The 26,943-nt window shown below is 39.9% G+C and overlaps 1 protein-coding gene across 3 annotated transcripts; it reads right to left on the bottom strand.

Moving 5' to 3' along the window:
• Positions 1-2,492: 2,492 nt before the first annotated feature.
• On the bottom strand, positions 2,493-15,626 carry LOC306709417 (globoside alpha-1,3-N-acetylgalactosaminyltransferase 1-like). 3 transcript variants are annotated; one of them, XM_079177537.1, is made up of 11 exons: positions 15,537-15,617; positions 13,942-14,008; positions 13,223-13,439; positions 12,296-12,328; positions 8,823-8,882; positions 8,629-8,661; positions 8,412-8,546; positions 8,194-8,326; positions 7,920-8,115; positions 5,375-5,594; positions 2,493-4,849 (listed from the first exon to the last, which is right to left on the bottom strand). In XM_079177537.1, exons 3-11 carry the CDS (start codon positions 13,276-13,278, stop codon positions 4,708-4,710), a joined length of 1,008 nt encoding a protein of 335 aa, XP_079033663.1. In that variant the 5' UTR covers positions 13,279-13,439; positions 13,942-14,008; positions 15,537-15,617; the 3' UTR covers positions 2,493-4,707. The 3 variants fall into 3 exon arrangements, with proteins under 3 accessions (XP_079033663.1, XP_079033665.1, XP_079033664.1); XM_079177539.1 differs by lacking the exon at positions 13,942-14,008 and having other exon boundaries at positions 15,537-15,626; XM_079177538.1 differs by lacking the exon at positions 15,537-15,617 and having other exon boundaries at positions 13,942-15,516.
• Positions 15,627-26,943: the final 11,317 nt, after the last annotated feature.

The raw sequence follows: 26,943 nt of genomic DNA, 5'->3' as shown, positions 1-26,943 counted from the left end.
ACACTGATGACTAAGTGGAGCTCACATGTTTGTGACTCGTAATGTTCAAACCTTTCATGCTGTGTTGAGGAATTTTATCCACAAATTGAAATGTGGACTGAATGAATCAGAAGATGTGATAATAAAGGTTTTAATGAGCCGAAACAAAGATACAAGGTTTTCTTCTTGTTTTTGGAAACATTGGAACAAATGTCAGTATGTTTGTTGTTTGAACTGTGATGATTAAGTTGGGTTAACCCTAACCCCTAACCCTAACCCTCTAACCCCTAAATTGGGTTAACCCTAACCCTCTAACCCTAAACCCTAACCCTCTAACCCTAAGTTGGGTTAACCCCTAACCCTCTAACCCTCTAACCCTAACCCTCTAACCCTAAGTTGGGTTAACCCCTAACCCTCTAACCCTCTAACCCTAACCCTCTAACCCTAAGTTGGGTTAACCCTAACCCTCTAACCCTAAGTTGGGTTAACCCTAACCCTCTAACCCCAAGTTGGGTTAACCCTAACCCTCTAACCCTAAGTTGGGTTAACCCCTAACCCTCTAACCCTCTAACCCTAACCCTAAGTTGGGTTAACCCCTAACCCTTTAACCCTAACCCTCTAACCCTAACCCTCTAACCCTAAGTTGGGTTAACCCTAACCCTCTAACCCTAAGTTGGGTTAACCCTGACCCTCTAACCCTAAACCCTTGGTGTCCTCGGATTGTATTTAGTTTTTGTTGTATGTGGACTCATGTGTCTGGAAATAAAAGTTGAATTTACAATTGTGTGGAAAAGAAGTATAACCACTACACTTCAATCAGCTGTTGTCTTATATGTAAACAATGTCACTGCCCAGTTACCATGGAGACTACCTTCCTAAACATGGGACATTTTGCCCTCAGTCACGCCTAACTGGTTGTCGATGAGCCTCGTTGAGGATGAATCTCACTGACGAGTTGACAAGTTCATGTGTTTTTGTTTCTTAAACGCGGGGGATTTACTTGGTGATGCTGGCAGCAGCAGGAACTCTTCCTCGGGTTATGTGGAGTCAGTGGCGGGCCGTGCATTTCATACCTGCGTCTTCACTGCTGAAATACCACCTTATAACCACATGATGACGCCACAGCTAGGGTTATTATTGGTTTCTTGGGCTGTAACTATATAACGTTACGTATTCGTATTAAACCGTTCAGTACGAGGCTTACAAACCGAACAATACGTTTGAATAATACTAGTGCATTTGGAAAATGCAGAAGCTTAAATTGTGGTAAATATAATGTTTTCTGCACTCACTAGGAGACAGCGGTCTGTGTGACCTCTGAACCAGAACAAAAACAGCTGATGCCCTGCAAGTGTTCCGGGAGGCTAGGCTAACTAGCTTAACGGAAATACAACAGCAGCAACACGCATTCTGCTACACACTCAAGGGCCATTCAGATATTAGATGTAAAAAAACAAACCAGTTGACTTACCAAATGCTGATCACATCCTATTTTCTTTGTTGACAAAGAGTTTAATCCCACGATTAAATCCCAACTCACAAATCCGTTTAGCTTCCAGTTTCAGACATTTAGTGTTAAAAAACAAAGCTAGGTAAAATTTAAAAAAAAATCTACACCAAGTAAAATGCTAAATATATCATAATTTCATTCATATATTTCAATATGAACTCTTACTACTCGACTAAGCCTCTCTGTTAAGTTTCAATTCACAATAGTCACGTGCTTGCCCACTGACCAATCACAGCACAGAATCTCACTGCAGCGCTGCTGCTAATGCTGACGTAGCTGTAGGCCTGCAGGCCGCTCTGGCGCGTCCAAGAATCTCAAACTAAAGATCTGATTGGTTGAACACTATGACGATCAACAACATCGTCCCCATTCACTTAACCTGCACATGGATTCACTGGTGAGTCTGCAGGCCTGGGGCCTCTCTTCTACCTAGAGACACAGAGGTGAACTCTGATTGGATAAAAGCTCTACTTAAAACAAGCTGCACTGAAGCAGAGCAGCTGAGGAGCACAGTAGCTGTGCAATGACAACATGAGATAATGGGACAAATATTTTTATAAATTATGATACATGTAGAGTTTTTAAGAAAAATTATTAAACTATAAAATAGCTCTAACTTTGTGATTAGGCCAGCAGAGAAGGCATTGCAGGCCCTGACGGCCCACCACTGTGTGGAGTATATAATCATGGCCGCTAGCTAGCTAGCACAAGCTAGCTGAGCTAACTGTAGCTCCGTCAGTTGAATGAGACGAATAGTCACGTTTTTTTTGCCCATTGTTGCGCCACAAAATGTAGCTGCCGAGTGAAGTGACTCAGACGGACAATCCTTTGAAGTAGGTTCCAGTTGACTCTGTAACCACACATTTTTTACATGTTACATATCTTTGGGAGAGATAGGAAGACGTTCTCAGAAAATCAACCACAAACCATACCTTTTAAGACCACAGAAGGACATTTTTTATTTTAAGGCCATACTGGTTTAAGTATGGAAGAAAATGTGTCGGACTACAAATAAGTCCTACAATTACTTTAAATACATCAATGCAGAGGTCCACAACCTTTAATGCTCCACGGACCAGTTTCACGTTAGACAATATTTTCACGGACCGGCCTCAACGTGCGGCGGATAAACACGACGAATTAAAATGATACGATCGGCATGAAAACAAATATGAAATCCATAAATAAATACAACTCACAACGATGAATCAGTGGAGCCCTGAGCTGGTTTCTCTGCAGCGAGACGTCCCGTCTGAGTTAAAGGGAGATGATGACACCTGAAGTCCTCATGTCCAGACTACTGCGTTATGTTTGATCGCTGTCACTGCAGAACATCTTCACAGAGAGGAGGTGTGACATGGAAGCAGGTTTCAGTGCTTTAGTGGAGGTCTCAGGATATTCAGCCTTTAATCTAAACACCAGCAGAGCTGTTGTCTCAAACAGACTTTAAGGCCTCCAGCAGCTGATCTTCATCTGTGGCCTCATAGTCTGCAGAGCGGGTTTGGCCGTCAGAATTCCTCCTGATATTTAGTTAGACTCCTGATATTGTCTGTTAAATGAAGCTTTCTTCTTGGTAGTTGTCGGCTCTTCTGTCTCCTTCGTGGCCTTTTCGTCTTTGTAAAGAAGCTCCAGAAGTGTTTGACTCGTCGTCTCTAGTTTGCTTCAGTTCTGAGGTCACGGATCACGTGACCGAGACAAACGTCTCGACACGTCAAGAGGCTCAGGCGGATGAAATTGTGAGAGAATCCGTTAATTTTTCAAAATAAAACTTCTTTCAGACTCTGATAATCATTAAAACAGAAATAATATATTTATTCTTTCTGTGCGGCCCGGTGGTTGGGGACCACTGCATTAATGTATTTACACAGTACAATAGTAATATACAGTGTCACAGCAATTAATATATTGGGGTAAGAGCACATATTTGCATTTCATATATATATATATATATATACATATATATACATACATATACATATATATATATATACATATATATACATACATATACATATATATATATATATATATATACATATATATATATATACATATATATACATACATATACATATATATATATATATATATATACATATATATATATATACATACATATACATATATGTGTGTGCTGGGCAAGGATTACAATTTTTCATCTCGATTAATCGCATAATTTGTTTGTGATTAATCTCATTGTTGTGTTAAAGTTCATAATGAATCTAAAGTAGTGTGTTGAGCTCTTTTATGTTAAAGTGCTGCTCTATGAACTAAAGGTCAACAACATTTGGTTTAAACACGTTAAACTCATCAGGTTCTTGTTAACAGCAGGATTCTCTTCACACAGCAGCAGTTATAACACAGTTATAATGATTCTGATCATAGAGAACGTACATTTATGTAGCGTGTGAAGTTACGCTGTGAGCTTCAAGTCGGGGGTTTGGTGGGTTTGGTGGTTTAGGGCTCGACGTTTAAAAACAGTCCACCTTCCATTGTAACCACGGTGATGGACCGGTAACAGGAACTACAAATACAAGTATAAGTTACTCTGTAAACAGGATTACGTCTGAACCAGAATTTAATCAGAAGTCTGAATATAAAACCTGGAGCTTCAGAAGCGTAACATGACTTCATGTGTTGTGTAAATCCTTCATATTGATTGTGGTTCCAAATATAAATGATGGTAAATTCCAACCATTTCATTTAAGACCTACAAAAACTATTTAAGGCAATTTTAGACCTTTTCTTAGGCCTAAATCTTCTAATTTCCTGCATTCAATTTAAAACCTGAAGGCCTCGCGTGAACCCTGACAAAGACTTGATCAGCTCTTAGCTTTGACGAGGTTAGCCGTTGTTAGCATACCTGGTTCTATGGGTATTTCATGCTATCCGGCTAACGCTAGCGTCTGTAAAGCCTTAATGTCAAACACACAAGTTCAGCTCACAAGTTAGAAGAAGAGAGAGACGAACGAGAAAAGGTTATTCGGCTAAAATGCTTCAGAGATACACCTTTATCTCCAGATCCTGAGTCTGAAGGGGGGGCGGATCAGAGACCCAGTGTAACGACAGGAAGTGCTTCTTTAGTCTACTATAATGTTTTTAGTGGTTTAGGTTGGGACTCCGTCAGGTGAGGTAGGTGGAGCTTCAGGTGTTGAGTGACAGGTTTGTGAATCCCCGCCAGAGTTTACAGTGTGCAGACGTAGCTTCTCCAGAACCTTTCAGGCGTTGGGTCGGATCTCAGCGTAGTTCTTCATGACCCCAGAGAACCTGATGATGTGAACTTCGGGATTTTTGGGTTTAAAGTCCTGCCAAAGGTACTCAGGTGAGAGCACCTTACTGGGCTTGTTGATCCACATGTACCTAGACACAGGAACAGGAAGTACAGTCATTAGAATGTACGACAAGGTTCAACACAAGATGTCTCTCCTCCTGCCTACCTGTTCAGGTGACTCTCCTCCTGCCTACCCGTCCAGGTCTCTCTCCTCCTGCCTACCCGTTCAGGTCTCTCTCCTCCTGCCTACCCGTTCAGGTCTCTCTCCTCCTGCCTACCCGTTCAGGTCTCTCTCCTCCTGCCTACCCGTTCAGGTCTCTCTCCTCCTGCCTACCCGTTCAGGTCTCTCTCCTCCTGCCTACCTGTTCAGGTCTCTCTCCTCCTGCCTACCTGTTCAGGTCTCTCTCCTCCTGCCTACCTGTTCAGGTCTCTCTCCTCCTGCCTACCTGTTCAGGTGACTCTCCTCCTGCCTACCCGTTCAGGTCTCTCTCCTCCTGCCTACCTGTTCAGGTGACTCTCCTCCTGCCTACCCGTTCAGGTCTCTCTCCTCCTGCCTACCTGTTCAGGTCTCTCTCCTCCTGCCTACCTGTTCAGGTCTCTCTCCTCCTGCCTACCTGTTCAGGTGACTCTCCTCCTGCCAGGCAGCCTCAATGCGCTCCTGGGCATCAGCCTCAAAGTTGGAGCGGCAGGTTTTGGCGAGCTGATGTACTTCCTGCAGAAGACCTCCAAATGCCCCCCCACAGTAGTAGAAGTCTCCCCACCCAGGGGCCATGTAGGCTCTGGAGGCGGGCCTCCGCTCGTAGGGGAAGCTTCTGCGTCCATCTTTATAGTAACCTGCAGACCAGAGGAACCAACACCTGTTAATGGAGACTGTGGGTACATCCCAAGTCTGTTAATTGCACCCCCGTTTCCCTCACTTGCGTCCTTTCCTTGCGTCTTAGTCCCTCCCACCAGGGATGCATGGAGAGACGCAAGGAAACCATGCGAGGAGAGAGGAAATGAGGAAATATTTTTTAAGAGACATGAGACGTCCTTTCCTCTGAAGCGTCACGTGAAGCGACGTCTGTTTCTGATGACGGAGGATCAGCTGATCACACCTGGATCAGCTGATCACACCTGGATCAGCTGTCAGTCGCTTTAACAGCTGGAGAGACTTTAGAGGAGTTTGTGTCTGTTCACATGATCACTGTACTAATAATAGTAACTAATAACACTAATAACTCATAAAGACACACAGTGATCACTGCCAGAGTAGAGGAGTGTCTCTCTGTAGCCGTTACCTCTTTAACAAACTGTGTTCTGTTCTCCAGATCTCTCACTTTCATCCTTTCATCATGAAGTTATTGAGGAAACATCATGAAAACACAAATCTTTACTAAATGAAGGAAGTTGTTTGTGGTTCTTTTGTTGTTCAGACTACAATGAACATCTATTTAAACCAGAGAACAGATCAAATATAAACTAGAGTTTAATCTGATCTTCACTGTTTACATGTTGAAACACGTCATCAGTCGATCGGCTGCAGCGTCCAATCACATCACAGATGAACACTGAGGGGGCGTGTCGGCCGTTAAAACACTTCCTGGAAGGCTGCTCTCGTGCGTCCTCGCTCATGGCTCCTCAGAGATCTCTCCTCCCTCCTCCCTCCTCCCTCCTCCCTCCTCTCTCCTCCCTCCTCTCTCCTCCCTCCTCCCTCCTCCCTCCTCTCTCCTCTCTCCTCTCTCCTCTCTCCTCTCTCCTCTCTCTCCTCTCTTCTCCCTCCTCCCTCCTCCCTCCTCCCTCCTCCCTCCTCAGAGCAGAAATAACAGCTTTGGGACGGCCGTCAATATGGCAGAGCAGAACAACTTCCGGTTGGAGGGATGTACCGAGAGACACCTGAAACTGGTGCGGCCCCGCCCACTCACCTGGATGTATCCGTGACAACCCAGAGTTCAAACCAGGAAGCAGAGTGTCAGTCTTCATTAGAGCAGTTACCCCCCACAACCACAGACCGTCTGCCCCACGGACACTTACAGTCACTAAATCAAAAGTCAACAGTTGAGGAGTTATATAAAGTAACCTAATCCAAGTTAATACCAACGGTGCAACAACATAGGAGAGTTAAATATCAGATCTCTGTCATCTGAAGCTGCGTTAGTAAATGATTTAATATCAGATGATCATTTTGATTTGTCTGTCTGAAACCTGGCTGTGTAATGAAGAACGTGTCTAAATGAATCAACTCCTCTCGTCATGTTAATACTCACATAGCAGCCATCTTTGACTCAAGCCTATTATTAAACCTAAACCTAAACTCGACTATTACTCCTGTGAAAGCCTGGTTCTTAGTCTTAATACAGCCAGTTGTATTGTTCTAGTGTACCGGGCCCCGGGTCGGAGATTTGATCAAATCTAGTCCTTCAAACAGATCAAGTAATTATTGTAGGAGACTTTAATATTCATGTGGATGTTGAGAATAACAGCCTTCGTGCTGCGTTTATCTTATTATTGGGTTGGCTTCTGTCAGTGAACAGAAACCCGCTCACTGTTTAACCCTCGACTGGTTCCGACTCATTTAAACAGAAGATTTTATCGTCTTTCAACAGAACCCTCTTAATGCTGTTAAGCATTCCAAGTAGTGTCATCCTGTTCTTTATTCCTCTTTTCATTAGATTTCTTCTGTACGCTTTTTCAAACTCTTCTTCTTCTTCATATTTTAAAGAAACTGTTCAAATATTAAAATGTTCATCTCTTTCAGGAGAAGTGTGCGATATCTCTTCATATCTCATTGAATGGATCTCTGTGGAGAAAATCTTCAAATCCTCTTAAACTTCTTCAACTTTCAAAGCCTTCTTCTCATCCTTTCAGCTTCAGACACCGTCGTTCAACATTTAAACGAGAAGGTTTTCAGCACTTTAAATGCTTTTTCAGACAGGTCGTCTCCCATTTCTGTATTTTCAGCAATTTTTTTACAATTCATTTCAGCTTTCAGCATTCCAACGCATTGGATTCCATACCGTGTGCTTTGTAGCACAAAGAGAGTCTCCCTGTTCTCATGTGAGGTCCTGGGACAAAGGTGTCCATGTGGACAGATTGTAAAGCCCTCTGAGGGGAATTTGGGATTTTGGGGATATACAAAAATGAATGAAATTGAATCACAGCCACAGTCTGCCCACTCACCCGGATGAATCACAGCCACCAGTCCGCCCAGTGACTCGGTCCCCCAGCGGCCGTGGAACTTGGAGTCCACATCCAGACAGAAGACGTAGTCGTCGCTACGGTGTGGAAGCTGCTCGATCAGCGTCTGGATGAGCTCCATCCTCCGAGCGGAGATCTCCTGCCAACGCTTCGAGCTGGGCACCGAACGCACCGTCAGCTGGAGGAGGAAGTCATTTCATATCAAAACATATCAGGAAACCTGTGTGGGAGTTTAAGAGAAGGAATCAGTGTTTACCTGACGGCCGGCAGCCATCTTGAACTGGGGAACCTCATTCGGCCGGTCGGTGAACACGTAAATGTGCACTTTGAAACCAACGAAGAAGTGCTGCTCTGCTGTCTCTAGGAAGTCTTTCAGGAACATGATGTACCTGTCCAGACGGGCAGAGGGGTCACTTCCAGGTCAAAGGTCAGAGCAGAGACGTAGAAACCACAACGTTCTGACGTCATACTTACTTTCCAACAGCGAACACAGTGGCTGAGACGGTGATGTTCTTCTCTTTGTAGATGCTGTCGAGTAGAACCGGGTTAAAGGTTCCCTCCCAGACGACAGGAGCCAGCCAGGGCGTCACCGTCACCACGTCGGTACGACTACGGTTAAGAACACGGACTGACATCATCAACAAACAACAAACAAACAAACAAACAAGCAAGGACTATGCATGATACTCACCCTCGTAGGATGCTCGGCTGTTGGTACTGCAGACTAAAACACAAACGTTCTCTCATTACAACAGAAAACAGTCTGAGGGGTAGTTAGCATTGTTAGCATTGTTAGCATTGTTAGCACCGTTCCTGTTGTTCATACTGAGTCTGTACAAGTACTGGTGAACAGGCGTCATCAACACATCTGATGAAGGTACTCACTGATCAGGAGCCACCAGGTGGAACTCATGACTCACAGAGATGACATCATCATCAGCCAATCTGTGCACAAATATATTAGTGTTGGGCAAGTTAACGTGTTATTATCGTGTTAATGCATTCATTCATTAACGCCGACATTTATATTAACGCAGTTTTTATTATTAAGCGGCAGTGGAGGCTCACACACACACACACACACACACACACACACACACACACACACACACACACACACACACACACACACACACACACACACACACACACACACACACACACACACACACACACACACACACACACACACACGTTCAGTCAAAGGCATTGTTAGCCAGCCTGCCTGCCTGCCTGCCTGCCTGCCTGCCTGCCTGCCTCCCTCCCTCCCTCCCTCCCTCCCTCCCTCCCTCCCTCCCTCCGTGGGACACGCTAACCTGTCCCTCACAGACGCTGCAGGTCTCCTTCAGGGTGAAACACGGGGAGGGACGCTACATGGTGTACGCTAGCACAGGTAGCATCAGGTGCTCGGAGTGTGGGGAAGTGGGCCACAAGCGGACCGCTTGTCCTCACAGGCCGGCCGAAGGAGGAGATTGATAACTTCCTGGATGAAACGTTTGGACAATCTGTAGAAGTTTCAGACTATTTTCCGGACGCAGACAAGTTCATGAAAAGTGTTTCGGGCATAAAGGAAACGTATGGTGAGGATGCTTTAGAGGAGAAGAAAGGTTTCCGTCTGAAGAAGCTCGTGATGTTTCTCAGGAAGCTCAAGAAGAGAGATGAAGGGATGAAGGTCCTCAGAGGTGAAGAACCTCTCAGTGAGTCTGTGATGGAGGTGACTCTTCATCTTTGTGTTGCTGGTTCTTCTAGCGGTCTACAGCAGCGCTCTGGTTCTCCTCAGTGCACACGGTGAGGGTTGCTGTTTAACATGATGAGGTCACAGGAACGGCTGCTACCTCAGCTCTCCTGCAGGGGGAGGAGCCTGACCGGGCTGCCTCGACCCTTTGGCACAGACTGGTAGTCCCGCCTCCACCACGGGGCCTGATCAAAGACGTCCAGAGGACAGCTGTGGACTTCTTCTGGTCGGGGCTTCACTGGCTGAGACCTGCGGTGCTGTACCTGCCGATCCAGGAGGGGGGACAGGGTCTGGTGGTCCAGCTTGGGCTGCCATGGACTGATGCTGCCTGTGTGCTGCTGAGGAGACAAACACCTGTTTCCTGCTTCAGCCCCAGAGGTTCTACGTGGTCCCACACCGTCTACCAGTCCGTCTTACAGGCGTGGGGGGTCTTCACAGTCCCTCAGAGAGCTGTGAGGACACCGCTGATCAGCATCCGGTCCATCAGGCTGCTGCTCAGGCTGGTGGAGGAGGTCTGTGCCTCCCTGCCAGAGGAGGAGACCGAACACCATGTGACCAACGATGGAGGAGCGAGGGGGTCCAGGTGGACCCAGGTGTTTGGCGGATCCTCCCCAAGGGGCTGTTGGTGGTCCCGGTGTAAACCCCCTGTGGACTAACGGACACAGACTGACAAAGAACACTGAGCTCTGTGAACATTTGGAGTCTGAAGACATTCTGGCTTCAGACAGAGACGATGCTCTGGTTCTCAACTTATTTCTGTTTTCTTTAGTATTTAAATTTTGTTTTTTTGCATGAATTCCTTTTGTTGTAGCTTTTGATCAACTGTAAACGGAACTTAACAAGAAATAAAGATACATTTAAAATCAAATCTCTCTCTCTCTCTCTTCACTACTGAGAGTTTAACAAACATAAAACATGACGTAGAGAGGTTTCAGGTTTAAGATGTAGATTTAAATTCATCTCTGACACACATGAAGATAAAGTTGTGAACACCGGCTGAATATCTATGATCAGAATCATTATAACTGTGTTATAACTGCTGCTGTGTGAAGAGAATCCTGCTGTTAACAAGAACCTGATGAGTTTAACGTGTTTAAACCAAATGTTGTTGACCTTTAGTTCATAGAGCAGCACTTTAACACACTACTTTAGATTCATTATGAACTTTAACATAACAATGAGATTAACCGCAAACAAATCATGCGATTAATCGAGATGAAAAATTGTAATCGTTGCCCAGCACACACACACACACACACACAAAAAGAGGACTATAACTGTTTGTGTCTCTGTAGTATTATAGTTTTAATATTTACTGTATTATAGATTACGTAATCAGGGTGGAGCTGATCAGTACAAACTCCAAAGTTCTACTGACAGTTATAGTTCTGTTGATTGATGTTCTGCTTGAAGAGCTCAACGCCTCTGACACACACACACACACACACACACACACACACACACACACACACACACACACACACACACACACACACACACACACACACACACACACACACACACACACGATGGATTTTCTTTGTTAGTTTGTGGTGACGTTTGTTGTGTATTTTTTTTATTTCTTTGTGAATTTTATTGTAGTTTTTGGACAGAAACTTGTGTTGGGATGTTAATAATTAACATTCACACTTTATAGAACAGAAGAACACCAAACCCTCAGTCCCTCGGACCCGAGCGAGATATTTAATCGAAGAGAGCGTCGTAGAAATAAAAGTTCATAAAGAAATTTAAAAAATTACTTTTTTTAAAAAAAGTCTCCTCAACTTAATCCTGTAAACCATTTTACACACCGCAAACACCATATAAACTATTCTGCTAACTAACTAAGAAGATCCGCCACAACATCATGCATTTCACGCCACCACCGGCGACCTAACAACTCGGACAATGCTTCTGAAATGCAGCCATTGCATCGCACCGGTCATCAGGAAGCATGAGCATCCCATACAGATTCTAGCCCGAACATCCAGATCTCTCTCCGTGAAAGCATTCAAAAGTTACGTCCAAGAAGCCACCACAAAGCACAACCCAACACTCCCAAGATTACAACTGCACCGTACCTTGAAGGAGGTTTTCAGGGTGAAAACGGAGAAATCCGAACAAAATCCTTGTAACAAATGTGACACAAAATGGAGGTCAATATGGGGGGGGGGGGGGGGGGGAGCACGGCACGGTTTTGGCTTTTTAGTGGCTGAAAATTCTGTCAATCACTTCATGGAACACACGGGTGTGTTCGAAATAACCACCCGGTTCGAACGAGTGGTCACATGCTCAGATCCACCACCACAGGCTGAGCAAGGCTCCATAGACACAGACAGACGATGCATGGAGCGATATGTTCTTCATGTACTATTAACCAGTAACACACACACAATATGTAGCCATCAGAACACAGCTCACAAGTGTTTCTGTTATAACAGATATTCAAATAGACCTTAGTTAGAGATTTACACTCTGGAGTACGGGTTCAAGAGGTTAAACACACACATCGTCTTCATCATCAGGCATTCACACTTTAATATTGAAATATATGACACAGTTCCTAGAAAACGTTATTAATATATATATATATATATATATATATATTATTATGTTGTACTACCTGTAGGTCAGGAAGAGGTAGCAGAACAGGACTCTGTGGGTTCAAACCGAAACACAATCCATCATTAATATCAGTATATGCATTTCAAACAGTAGTAGTCATAGCAGTAGTAACAGTAGTAGTACTAGTTAGCAGTAGTGGTAGTAGTAGTAGTTAGCAGTAGTGGTAGTAGTAGCAGTACTAGTTAGCAGTAGTAGTAACAGTAGTAGTACTAGTTAGCAGTAGTAGTAGTAGTAGTACTAGTTAGCAGTAGTAGTAGTAGTAGTTAGCAGTAGTAGTAACAGTAGTAGTACTAGTTAGCAGTAGTAGTAACAGTAGTAGTACTAGTTAGCAGTAGTAGTAGTAGTTAGCAGTAGTACTAGTTAGCAGTAGTGGTAGTAGTAGTAGTAGTAGTACTAGTTAGCAGTAGTGGTAGTAGTAGTAGTTAGCAGTAGTGGTAGTAGTAGCAGTACTAGTTAGCAGTAGTAGTAACAGTAGTAGTACTAGTTAGCAGTAGTAGTAGTAGTAGTACTAGTTAGCAGTAGTAGTACTAGTTAGCAGTAGTAGTAGTAGTAGTAGTAGTAGTTAGCAGTAGTGGTAGTAGTAGCAGTACTAGTTAGCAGTAGTAGTACTAGTTAGCAGTAGTAGTAGTACTAGTTAGCAGTAGTATTACTAGTTAGCAGTAGTAGTAGTAGTTAGCAGTAGTGGTAGTAGTAGCAGTACTAGTTAGCAGTAGTAGTAACAGTAGTAGTACTAGTTAGCAGTAGTAGTAGTAGTAGTTAGCAGTAGTGGTAGTAGTAGCAGTACTAGTTAGCAGTAGTAGTAACAGTAGTAGTACTAGTTAGCAGTAGTAGTAGTAGTACTAGTTAGCAGTAGTAGTAGTAGTACTAGTTAGCAGTAGTAGTAGTAGTAGTAGTTAGCAGTAGTGGTAGTAGTAGTAGTACTCACCCCAGAGCCGACAGCACCACCACAGCCAAAGCTTTAGTGTTGATCAAGTGCTTCATTTTAGAGGCTCAGTCCACCTCTTTAGTCCTAATCCACACGGTCAGAATCCTTAATCCAGACTTGATCCACTGAGACCAGATCCTTTAGGAGTAGCTACTCTTGGTTAGTCCTGGTCAGTCTGTAGTCGATCAGCAGGTTCAGATAAATCCAGACTCTCAAACTGTGAAGTAGAGTTCAAGTTTATCTCGAGACAGACAGACAGAGAGAGAGACAGAGAGAGAGAGACAGAGAGAGACAGACAGACAGACAGACAGAAATACAGACAGACAGAGAGACAGAGAGAGAGCTGATTCATGTGAAACATAACATGACTCAACACATTTTCATAGGTTCTATTTATTTAACCCTCTATGGACCTTACACCTATTTCTTATTGTTTTTAACTTGAAAACAGTATAAACTATGACCTGATACGTTTAACATGTCATATATATATATATATATATATATATATATATATATATATATATATATATATATGCTGCTGAGGAGCCCCCGGGGAGCAGTTTAGGGGTTCAGTGTGTTGCTCAAGGACACTTCGGCACAGGACATGTAGCAGCCAAGGATCGAACCACCGAACTTGCGGTTGCCGGACAACCCTCTCTACCCAATGAGCCCGAATAGTGAGACTGCAGATGTAAAAACAAAAGCCGTTCACTTACCAAAGCTGCCTTCACTTAAAGACAAAGTCCATCCTCCTTCCTTTGTTAACAAAGTCCGTAACTCCTCCTTCAGCCATCGAGTGTTAAAAAACAAAGCTAGGTCAAACAAAAGAAGAATCTACACCAAGCAACACGCTAAAGATGTCAAGTCAATGTCATAACTTCTCATGTTTCAACCTGAACTCTTACTAAACACTAACATGTATACTACATGTAATACTAACACGTGTCAGGTGCCTGAGTGAGACTTATCACCACACAATCAGTGCTGTGATTACAGCCAAATGTGCATCTACTAAATCCTGTCAGGAACTTCAGTTTAAAAGCGCTCCTAGCGTGGATATTATGTGTTACAATATGTTTACTTGTAGGAGGTTTAAACTGAAAGGAGTCACTGAATGTATTGAGCACTGTGAGAGAAACCAGAGAATGATGACACCGCCATGAAGTAATAAAGATCAGAGAGAGGACGATGCTGAAGGCTTTCTGAGCCGTCAAGGAGGGAGGAACGGGCCAAGAAGAAGGCCGACTGAAGTCCGAAGGGTTCGGCCAATCACTGAGCTGAAGATACACAGAAGATCCTCAGACCTCCTCCGTACCGCGGGGCAGATACACCAACCTGTCCTGTGGGGCCTCATATTTCTTGGAATATTATGTTTGTTTTACTGTCGATAGTGTAATTCAGTTTGCATTTGTTTTAGCTTCTGTTAAGAATATTAAATACTTTTGATTTCAACCTGAACCATTTGATTCTGGCCCTGCTGGCTGAAAGAGAGCAAGGAGGAGGAGGAGGGGGGGGGGGGGGGGGCTGCTTCTTCTCTGTTTGAGAAACCTTTGAACACAACACTCACCTGAAGAGGGTGAATATTTATGCAATCATTTACTTTACCTTGTATATTTTTAATTAATTGACATTAGTTTGTAAAAATCTGTTTTCACTTTGAAATGAAAGCCAAATTATACTGACCATGATTCCATGTATAAAAGCAACAAAAGGGTAAAACATCCAAGGGGGGGTACACACACACACACACACACACACACACACACACACACACACACACACACACACCAGTGGCGGGCCTTCAGTCCTACTACAGTTGAATCACCTAATTATGACGTCACAGCTACGGGTTATTATTTGTTTCGTGTAAAAACAGCATATTCACAGAACACTGCAACATTTGACAAGTGAAATAAAATGTTACCTACAAAACACGAACTGCAGAGTTTAGATACATGAACACGCGCACGACGGGAAGCTGCGTCATTAACGGACAACGCATATAGTCAAAATCAATGTAATTAACACAATGACAAACTCACAAGAACCGGTCACATATATTCATATGACAACAAAGCAACAAATCAATCCAGCAGACCTGCAAAGAGTGTCACCTGGACCTGACCAGACCGGGATCGATTACGGATTATTGATCCTCCACGCGTCATCTGACGGTCCCGCTAAGGGTATTTCCGCGTTTACGCGCAAGCTCCAAGCAGACCCACCGACCACCGTGAGACGACCGGAAGCGACAGAAGCGACAGAAACAACGAGAAACACTCAAAAACACTCAAAAACACCAGAGACTCACCGTGTAGGCAGCGCGCGCTCACTCTCTGCTCTCTGAAACAGGGAGTGTAACTTATACGGTTACACCACCCAACATCCGGGCTACTTCCTGTTCAGGGAGCGTCTGAGGCTCCGCCCCTCACCCAGGTAACACCACGTGACGTCAACAAGTGAACGTCTTCCTGAACCAGGAAGCAGGGATTGAAAATGTTTATTTGAACCCAAATAATGACATAAACATAAAGAGATGATAAACTGTGATAAACTGAAGGATGAAATGTTTCTTTATGTGTTGATGATGAATGTTTGTGATAAACTGAAGAATTAAGTGTTCTTTTGATCCCTGGAGTTTGGAGCTAATCCAGGTCAAAACTTGTGTTCATTTGAAAAAAGAATGTGAACCTGAAAGTTCAAGTTGTGGTCTTGAAAAATACAGCAATGTATTCAAAATAAAAATAAGTGAATGAAAAGTTTTTTGGGGTTGAATATAATTTTGATTCAGTTCTGGAATTTTTTTGAATAATTTTTTTTTTTTCATTTTTCAGTTTCAGATTTTATATTTTTCAGATTCAAATCTTTTTTTCAGTTCAGAATTTTGACCCTGATCTAGCGTGGGGGGCGTGGCATCAACTGAGAGGGGCGTGTCATCAAATATTTTTTTTACTTTATTGACAAAGCATTTAAGCATCTTAAATAAAGGAATATATCTATTTTATCTCGTCCATTTTCTTTTTTGGAATATTTTATTTTTCCAAGTTTTTTAACAATGCAAGAGAACGTGCAGAGCGTACAGAGCACATTAAACATTACAAAAAATTACATAACAAGTTAAGAAAGAAAAAAAAAATACACAAAGATGAAATAAAATTAAGTAAATAAATAATTCCCCCCACCCAAACAAAACAGAAAACAAAAAAGGTTGGTGCATAGAGTGACACAGCACAAAGAGATACTCTAACTCTTACCAAATGCTGTTCACTTAAAGACAAAGTCCATCCTCCTTTCTTTGTTGACAAAGAGTTTAATCCCATGGTTGTACAGAACATCGTTTCAGTTCCAGTAAGAAGTCCTTCTCAATTCATCTACGGCGGCCGGTTCGCATCATTTTCCTGGCTGGGTCAGGGCTGCTAGCTGTGGGGTTGACTGACCATTTCTTACGATGTCCAGCTTTTCCTGAAATGTCCTTCTTGAGAAAGGCATTGTCAGTAACTCCACCACTAAATCCGTTTCTCCTCCTCCTTCAGTCATTGTTAATAAAACAAAGCTAGGTAAAAAAATAGATAAACTAAGCCAAGCAAAACCCTAAAAATGTCATAATTTCTTCCATATCTTTCAATTTGAACTCTTACTCCTCCAACTAAGCTCTGCTGGCTACCTTAAGTTTCGGTTCACAATAGTCACGTGCTCGCCCACTGAACCAATCACAGCACACGCTGCACCTCACTGCAGAGCTGCACCGCAATACTGAGCTGCGAGTTAATGCTGACGTACTTGTAGGCCAGCTAGAAGGCTCTGGCACATCAAACTAAAGATCTGGTTGGTTGAACACTATGACGATCAACAACATCGTCCCCATTCACTTAACCTGCACATGGATTCACTGGTGAGTCTGCAGGCCTGGGGCCTCTCTTCTACCTAGAGACACAGAGGTGAACTCTGATTGGATAAAAGCTCTACTTAAAACAAGCTGCACTGAAGAGCAGCTGAGGAGCACAGTAGCTGTGCAATGAGAACATAAGATAATGAGACAATATTTATATACATTATAATACATGTAGTGTATTAAAGAAAAATTATTAAATTATAAAATAGCTCTAACTTTGTGATTCTGTTTAAGCCAGCAGAGAAGGCTTTGAAGGCCCTGACGGCCACCACTGATACATATTAGGGCTGGGCAAGTGTAGCAGTTGTGTACTCTCTCTTTGCGTTGTGTTTTGATTCAGGCACACTTTATGTCTTTTTGGCTCCAACCAGCCGTTTATTCACAGGACAGCATATATACGTAGCACATCCCGGAGACAGCGTGCTGCGGACTGGTACATTTAAATCAAATGACATTTCAGTTCAATATACCTGGTAACAAACAGAAGCACATTAGGGTTTCTCACAGCCCACCTCGTGGTCACAAACTCCGGGAACTGCCAAAGTAAGGGGGCGACAAGCTCACTAGCTAAGAGGGTTGTGTTTGACGGTTCGATCCTTGGCTGGGACGTGTTCTGAGTCAAAGTGTCCTTGAGCGAGACACTGTGTCCCTAGCGGCTCCCCGGGCACCTGTCATATGCACATTTCCCCCTTAAAGGGATAAATATATGTATAAAATAAAAAATAAGTAAAGAAACAAACGCTTAAGCTAGCTGATTGTTAGCATTCTGCTAATGCTAAATAAAGTTAGCAGTAAAAAGCATTTGCTCTAGAAATTGTAAATCGAAACAATTCTACGGACAAAAAGGAACTTATACAGATATCACAACGGAGCTTGTCACAGATCAACCGACCACGGAGACAGCGTGCTGCAGACTGGTCACGGACAGCAGGGCGCACCGCTCAAGTCTGCAGGAGCCCAGCAGAGGGCGCTCTAGTGACACACAACATACTTGTCTCCATGGAAAACTAATGATAAGTTGTAAGATATTGACAGAAATAAAGGAGGAAATAATATGAAAATGATATGGCTTAGTAATAACTTAAATAATACAGTAATATTAGCAAATAATGGCCAATGATGGCAAGTGGAATCATTAACTCTGTTACACAAGTTATCGGGTTATTATCGCGTTATCGCGTTAACGCATTAATTAATTAACGCCGACAAGTATTTTATCGCGCATTAACGCAGTTTTTTTTTATTATTATTAAGCGGATATTTTTAACACAACAACCGGGCAGCGAGCGGTGAACAGCTGTCTGTGTGTGTGTGTGTGTGTGTGTGTGTGTGTGTGGCGTCTCTTCCTTCTCTTCCTGCTGCTCCCGCTCAAATTGCATCTCTTACACACATGAAGAACACCGGCTGAATATCTATTATCAGAATCATAACTGTATTTTAACTGCTACTGTCTAAAGGGAATACTTCTGTTAAAAATAACCTGATTTGTTTAAAGTGATTGTAAACCAAATGTTATTGCACTTTAGTTCATATAGCAGTACTTTAAAATAAAAGTGCGCAATACACTACTTTTGAATTCATTATTGAATTTTGCGCATAACAATGAGATTAATCACAGAAAATCATGTGATTAATCACGATTAAAAATTGTAATCGTTGCCCAGTACTAATATATATATATATATATATATATATATATATATATATATATATACACATACATACATACATATATATATATATATATATATATACACACATACATACAGTTGCACTCAAAATTATTCAATCCCCATTGCAAATTAGGTTTATTGGCAACATTTACAAACTTTCAGCTGTTTTCAATAAACAACTCAAACAAGGACAATTTAAATAGCTCAACACAACTAATACTACAAGTGGTTTCTCCAAATTCAACACAAAATGCCACTTTTAATGACTACTGCAGTCTCAAAATTATTCAACCCCTTCATGACAAGCATCTTTAGTACTTAGTAGAGCATCTTTAGTACTTAGTAGAGCATCTTTAGTACTTAGTAGAGCATCTTTAGTACTTAGTAGAGCATCTTTAGTACTTAGTAGAGCATCTTTAGAACTTAGTAGAGCATCTTTAGAACTTAGTAGAGCATCTTTAGTACTAAGTAGAGCATCTTTAGAACTTAGTAGAGCATCTTTAGAACTTAGTAGAGCATCTTTAGTACTTAGTAGAGCATCTTTAGAACTTAGTAGAGCATCTTTAGTACTTAGTAGAGCATCTTTAGTACTTAGTAGAGCATCTTTAGAACTTAGTAGAGCATCTTTAGTACTTAGTAGAGCATCTTTAGAAGTTAGCCAGACACCAGGTTCAATTTAGTTGTTTTTTTTAAGTTTCCGGGGTTCCTTGGATAGTATCAGATCTCCTTGGATAGTACCAGTGGTCCTTGGATAGTATCAGGTCTCCTTGAACAGTATCAGGTCTCCTTGGATAGTATAAGGGTTCCTTGGATAGTATCAGTGGTCCTTGTATCAGGTTTCTCGGATAGTATCTGGATCCTTGGATAGTATCAGTGGTCCTTGTATCAGGTTCCTCGGATAGTATCTGGATCCTTGGATCAGGTTCCTTGGATATTATCAGTGGTCCTTGGATAGTATCAGGTTCCTCGGATAGTATCTGGATCCTTGGATCAGGTTCCTTGGATATTATCAGTGGTCCTTGGATAGTATCAGATTCCTCGGATAGTATCTGGATCCTTGGATCAGGTTCCTTGGATATTATCAGTGGTCCTTGGATAGTATCAGGTTCCTTGGATAGTATCTGTATCCTTGGATCAGGTTCCTTGGATATTATCAGTGGTCCTCGGATAGTATCAGGTTCCTCGGATCGTATCTGGATCCTTGGATCAGGTTCCTTGGATAGTGTCCATTTTCAGCTGCCACTTTCGAGCCTCAGCAACCCCCGGTTTATGTGTCGGCGTTCCGGCCGACTCTGGTTCCTGACACCGCTGGGTCCTTCTCCAGTTCCTTTTACTGCCGATCCAGTGACCCCATGTCCTGAGCAACTCCGGCAGTCAATGTTAATAATATTGATTCTGTTTCACTGTTAACAACATTGATTCTGTTTAACTGTTAACATTGATTCTGTTTCAATGTTAACATTGATTCTGTTTCAATGTTAACATTGATTATGTTTCAATGTTAACAACATTGATTCTGTTTAACTGTTAACGACATTGATTCTGTTTAACTGTTAACATTGATTCTGTTTCAATGTTAACATTGATTCTGTTTAACTGTTAACATTGATTCTGTTTAACTGTTAACATTGATTCTGTTTAACTGTTAACATTGATTCTGTTTCAATGTTAACATTGATTCTGTTTAACTGTTAACAACATTGATTCTGTTTAACTGTTAACATTGATTCTGTTTAACTGTTAACATTGATTCTGTTTAACTGTTAACAACATTGATTCTGTTTCAATGTTAACTACATTGATTATGTTTCAATGTTAACAACATTGATTATGTTTCAATGTTAACAACATTGATTATGTTTCATTGTTAACATTGATTATGTTTCAATGTTATCAACATTGATTATGTTTAACTGTTAACAACATTGATTATGTTTCAATGTTAACAACATTGATTCTGTTTCAATGTTAACAACATTGATTATGTTTAACTGTTAACATTGATTCTGTTTAACTGTTAACATTGATTCTGTTTAACTGTTAACAACATTGATTCTGTTTAACTGTTAACATTGATTCTGTTTAACTGTTAACATTGATTCTGTTTAACTGTTAACAACATTTATTATGTTTCAATGTTAACTACATTGATTATGTTTCAATGTTAACAACATTGATTGTTTCATTGTTAACATTGATTATGTTTCAATGTTATCAACATTGATTATGTTTAACTGTTAACAACATTGATTATGTTTCAATGTTAACAACATTGATTCTGTTTCAATGTTAACATTGATTATGTTTCAATGTTAACAACATTGATTCTGTTTCAATGTTAACAACATTGATTATGTTTAACTGTTAACAACATTGATTCTGTTTCAATGTTAACTACATTGATTCTGTTTCAAACTAAAAACAAAACACTACAGACTACAGAGAACAAAGAGACGTGATTTTAGATATTTGTTTCAGGTTATCTGATAATTCGGCCACAGGCAGCAGCAATTTATTGATATAATTTCATGTTCAAACTATTTTATTCGGTAATAATTTCTCACACTGAATTATTTATATAACAATGTACAGTTGTTTTTTCCTAAGAGCAGCGCCAGGTATTTAATGATGTGAATATTTATGTTTAATGGAAAATGTGCTGAAGCAGACGATGAAGCCTTTAAACTGAGATACCGAACGCAGGAGAGTGTGTTTCTTTATTTTCCTTCCAGCTGAAGCGAAGTGGAAACCGAATGAAACAGAAGGAGTGAAGGACGAGGACTTTCCTTCATAATCACATTTCTGAACAAACTGCAGCTGAAAGTCATTCAGAAGAGTTGTAGAGAAAAACCTCAGAGGGAGTTACGTGGTTTCCTTCCTGTTTTCAGAGATCCTCGATGGTTCTCTGTCTTCGCTCTTTCTTTTCTGTCTAAACGCCGACTGAGGCTGAACTTCCTGCCTCGTGTCAAACTGTCTCCCTCGTCTCTTCTCTGTAAATGTAAACTGAAATAATTGGGGGTTAAACCGCATCCTGAGAGTCGATGTGTGATGACGGAAGACGGAGTCCACTTTGATTCATACAGAAAGCATGAAGAACCGAAGACACTCCTCAGTGTGAAACAACGGGAAGAAAATCATGATGCAGCAAATTGATGTCTTAGTTTCCAACTTTATTTAAATGTTAAAACTTTAATAAATAAATGTTCTCCTTTGAATCTAAAGAAACACTTTGGGGAACATTAACTTCTTCCTGTGAATCATCTCCTGGCTCATTAAACGGATCTTCATTTTTTACACTTAATCATATTAATTTACTAACTATAATGATTTAGTTCAGATATTTTAAAGAACTGAATGAATGAATGCACAATAATACATGTTGGTATTTCTATACTACTGTTGTGTTGTACTTTTAGAAGGTTTTCTGTTGTGAAAATGTTTTTATAAACATTTAATTTAATCATAGATTCATTTATATTTTAAAGAGTCCTGAACTTTGGAGTCTCCTTTACTTAAAAACATATCAGGTCCTTAAATGTTTTTATTAAATGGAAAATGAAAGTCTCTGATGTCTTTTCAAGGTGAAAAGTATTTAAGGACATAGGGACCCACTCTTATCTAAGGTAAGAGGAATCAGCTCAAACTAAATGGTTAATGTACGTAATCGTTTGAGCCTAACTCTGTTAACGTTCCACAAACTTAAAGACACAAAGTACTCCACTTCATTTATTGTATTTGTGTGTTCTTATTGTACTTTTTACTGTGTACTTTTGTACTAACAGGGATAGAAAGATACCTCACATGAAGCACCCTGAGGGGGGAATTTCCAAATTTCGCAGAATTTTTTGCTTTGATTTGCTTTGAAGACATCAGAGTTTCAGTTTCTGTCCGTCCGGGATGAAGCTTTATTTAAACCACAAGATGACAGAGATGCTCATCAGAACCACAACAACCTCAGCGGGAAGACCAGAACCTGAAGGACCTCCACAGACCAGCACCCGTCTTACAGTGAGTTTATTTCACGTGTTTCTTATTATAATTAATTAGCATTTATATATTCGAAGGATTAAACAAGAATATTCTAAAATTCATTTTTATTTGATAATTTAATGATCCAGACAACAATCATCTTGTTGGTTTTACGTTTCCTGTTTTTTTAAGATTCATTAATTTCATTTTGAAACTTCTCATGATAGTCCAATAATCAACGAGTCCAATAATCAATTAGTGAAGTGACAGATAATGAATGTGACACTATTTTGATGGTTGAAGTCATTTTTCATGTAAATACATTTGCTGATTCCAGATGTAACAATGTTAATAATATAAATGTATTAGTAATAACTTTAAAGTAGTAGTAACAATGTTAATGTATTAGTAAAATCTTTAATGTAGTAATAACAATGTTAATGTATTAATAATAACTTTAATGTAGTAGTAACAATGTTAATAATATAAATGTATTAGTAATAACTTTAATGTAGTAGTAACAATGTTAATAATATAAATGTATTAGTAATAACTTTAAAGTAGTAGTAACAATGTTAATGTATTAGTAAAATCTTTAATGTAGTAGTAACAATGTTGATAATATAAATGTATTAGTAATAACTTTAATGTAGTCGTAACAATGTTAATAATATAAATGTATTAGTAATAACTTTGATGTAGTCGTAACAATGTTAATAATATAAATGTATTAGTAATAACTTTAATGTAGTCGTAACAATGTTAATAATATAAATGTATTAGTAATAACTTTAAAGTAGTAGTAACAATGTTAATGTATTAGTAAAATCTTTAATGTAGTAGTAACAATGTTAATAATATAAATGTATTAGTAATAACTTTAATGTAGTCGTAACAATGTTAATAATATAAATGTATTAGTAATAACTTTAAAGTAGTAGTAACAATGTTAATGTGTTAGTAAAATCTTTAATGTAGTAATAACAATGTTAATGTATTAGTAAAATCTTTATTGCAATTGTAACAATGTTAATAATATAAATGTATTAGTAATAACTTTAAAGTAGTAGTAACAATGTTAATGTGTTAGTAAAATCTTTAATGTAGTAGTAACAATGTTATTATAAATGTATTAGTAATAACTTTAAAGTAGTCGTAACAATGTTAATAATATAAATGTATTAGTAATAACTTTAATGTAGTCGTAACAATGTTAATAATACAAATGTATTAGTAATAACTTTAAAGTAGTAGTAACAATGTTAATGTATAGTAATAACTGTAATGTAGTAATACTAATGTGAATGTATTATGAACGTTAATGTATTAGTAATAACATTAAAGTATTAGTAACAATGTTAATGTACTAGTAATAACTTTAATATAGTGTTAATGTTACTAAACTTTAAAGTCGTAGTAATAATGTTAATACTATTAATGTATTACTAATATTATCAATGTTATTGCATTAGTAATATTGTTAATGTATTAGCCATAACTTTAATGTATTAGTTATAATGTTAACAATGTTAATGTATTAGTTATGATAATGTATTAGTAATAATGTTAATAGTATTAATATTTAAGTAATAATGTTGAGGTTTGGACTGTTGATTGGGCTTTTACTGAAAGAACATTTTCAATTGAGGACTTTTAGTGAAACAGAGTATTTTTACAGAATAGTGTGACTACTTTTACTTGTGACAGAGTATTTTTACAGAGTGGTATTAGTACTTTTACTAAGTAACAGAGTATTTTTCCCACCTGACGGTAAACCGATGATCATACTGTATGAAGCTCGCTGACGATCGACACAGTTATCGTAATAACGAGAACTGATTTTCACGTGGAGTTTCCTCGTCCGTTTCGGTCACAAACATCGAGCGTCTTAAATGGAAATATTAGTCAACCGATAGAAACGCTGATTCAACAGTTTCAGAGTCCTGTTCTGAGATCAGTTTGAGTCACAAAAATTACGAAGTTTTCATTCGTGTTGAAACTGCACACGATCATTTCATATTATTTTACTTTAGCTGCAATATTCATGTGTCAGTTTATTTCCACTGAAATGAAACTTCACTGGTTTATCCGTCTTTAATATTTCCGCCTCTGATCTGGAAACTCGCTGAGTCGTTATTGTGACAAACCGTTTATCTGTGAGTCGTCATCATCGACCGGTCTGTATGTCCGACATTATTATTGTTGTTATTGTTATTGTTGTTATTGTTATTGTTATCACATAGTATTAGTTTGATCGTCTACATTAACAGACCTGATTGATAATAAATAAAGCAATAAAGATACTTTGTGTTGATCTCAGACAAAACAAATCTATTATTTCCACATGGAAAGAGTTGTGTACCGACCTGCATGAACCTGCAGTGACTCACCTGGCAGACCTCTGCTGGTCCTGGTCCCTGGGGTTGTGGTTTGGATCAGACTCTCCAGGATTTAATGACTCAGGTAGACGCCCGCTGATTGGTCCTGACTTCCAGCCAATCTTCTGCTCTGTGTTCCAGGTTACCTGAACTCACCTTAAGCTGCCGGCTCACACAGCACACCTGAAGCATCCCAGACCAGAACCCCGATCAGCACAGGCACCAACACCAGGACCAGGACTCGCTTCAGGTGAAGGTTTTTAAAACTCAGAACCTCAATTTGTGTTTTTGTAGAACTTCAACTAAAACTGATGTCAATTTCAGAACCTCAGGACCTAAAGAACCATAACCACCTGAAGGAAGGACCAGTACCACCAGAACCATCAGAACCACCTGAAGGACCATAACCATCAGAACCACCTGAAGAACAACCTGAGGGACCAGTAAACATCCGAACCGGCTGAAGATCAGGACCAGAACCACGAGAACCATGACAGTGTCTTCAGTCCTCCTCGTCCTCCTGCAGTTCTACGGCCTCCACCTGATGGCGGTGGCCATGCCGACCTGTACGCTGGAGGGAAACATTGTCCGGTCGGCCCACCACCTCCTGAGAGACCTGGTACGACCTTCAACCTACGACCTTCAAACAAAACACACTCATGTTAAATAACTAGTCAACTGGTCTGACACTTCAAACACTTTAAAGATACTTTAGAATTCTATATTCATTATTTAACTAGTTAGTCTGCTTTCATCCGTTGATCTTTAACTAACTAGTTAAAGATTAACGGATGAAAGCAGATTAACTAGTTAAAGAATAAGATGAAAGCAGACTAACTAGTTAAAGATCAACAGATAAAAGCAGACTAACTAGTTAAAGATCAACAGATAAAAGCAGACTAACTAGTAAAATATGAACAGATAAAAGCAGACTAACTAGTTAAAGATCAACAGATAAAAGCAGACTAACTAGTAAAATATGAACAGATAAAAGCAGACTAACTAGTTAAAGATCAACAGATAAAAGCAGACTAACTAGTTAAAGATCAACAGATAAAAGCAGACTAACTAGTTAAAGATCAACAGATAAAAGCAGACTAACTAGTTAAAGATCAACAGATAAAAGCAGACTAACTAGTTAAAGATCAACAGATAAAAGCAGACTAACTAGTAAAATATGAACAGATAAAAGCAGACTAACTAGTTAAAGATCAACAGATGAAAGCAGACTAACTAGTTAAAGATCAACAGATAAAAGCAGACTAACTAGTTAAAGATCAACAGATAAAAGCAGACTAACTAGTTAAAGATCAACAGATAAAAGCAGACTAACTAGTTAAAGATCAACAGATAAAAGCAGACTAACTAGTTAAAGATCAACAGATAAAAGCAGACTAACTAGTTAAAGATCAACAGATTGATCTTGAACTAGCTCTGCCTTCGTTTCGACTGACACCTCAAACGTTTGTCAGCTCAGATTAACTTTGAACAACAAAATGTTCACTTCAACTTCTTTCAGTGTTTTAACAATTTCAAGTTTTTAACAGTTTGTTTCTTCAGAAAGTGTGTAGCTTAGCATTAGCTAATATTAGCTGTGTCAGGATGTTTCTATATGTAGCTTAGCATTAACTAATATTAACCGGGTCAGTATGTTTCTATGTGTAGCTTAGTATTAGCCAATATTAGCTATTTCAGTATCTTTCTATGAGTAGCTTAGCCTTAGCTGACATTAGATGGGTTAGTATATTTCAATGTGTAGCTTAGCATTAGCTGATATTAGCTAAGTCAGTATCTTTCTATGGGTAA

The sequence above is a fragment of the Pholis gunnellus genome, assembly GCF_910591455.1.
Source record: "Pholis gunnellus genome assembly, chromosome: 17".
NCBI classification, from domain to species: domain Eukaryota; kingdom Metazoa; phylum Chordata; class Actinopteri; order Perciformes; family Pholidae; genus Pholis; species Pholis gunnellus.
Note: the sequence above shows the minus strand (reverse complement) of the source record. Positions and strands in the feature narration are given on the sequence as shown.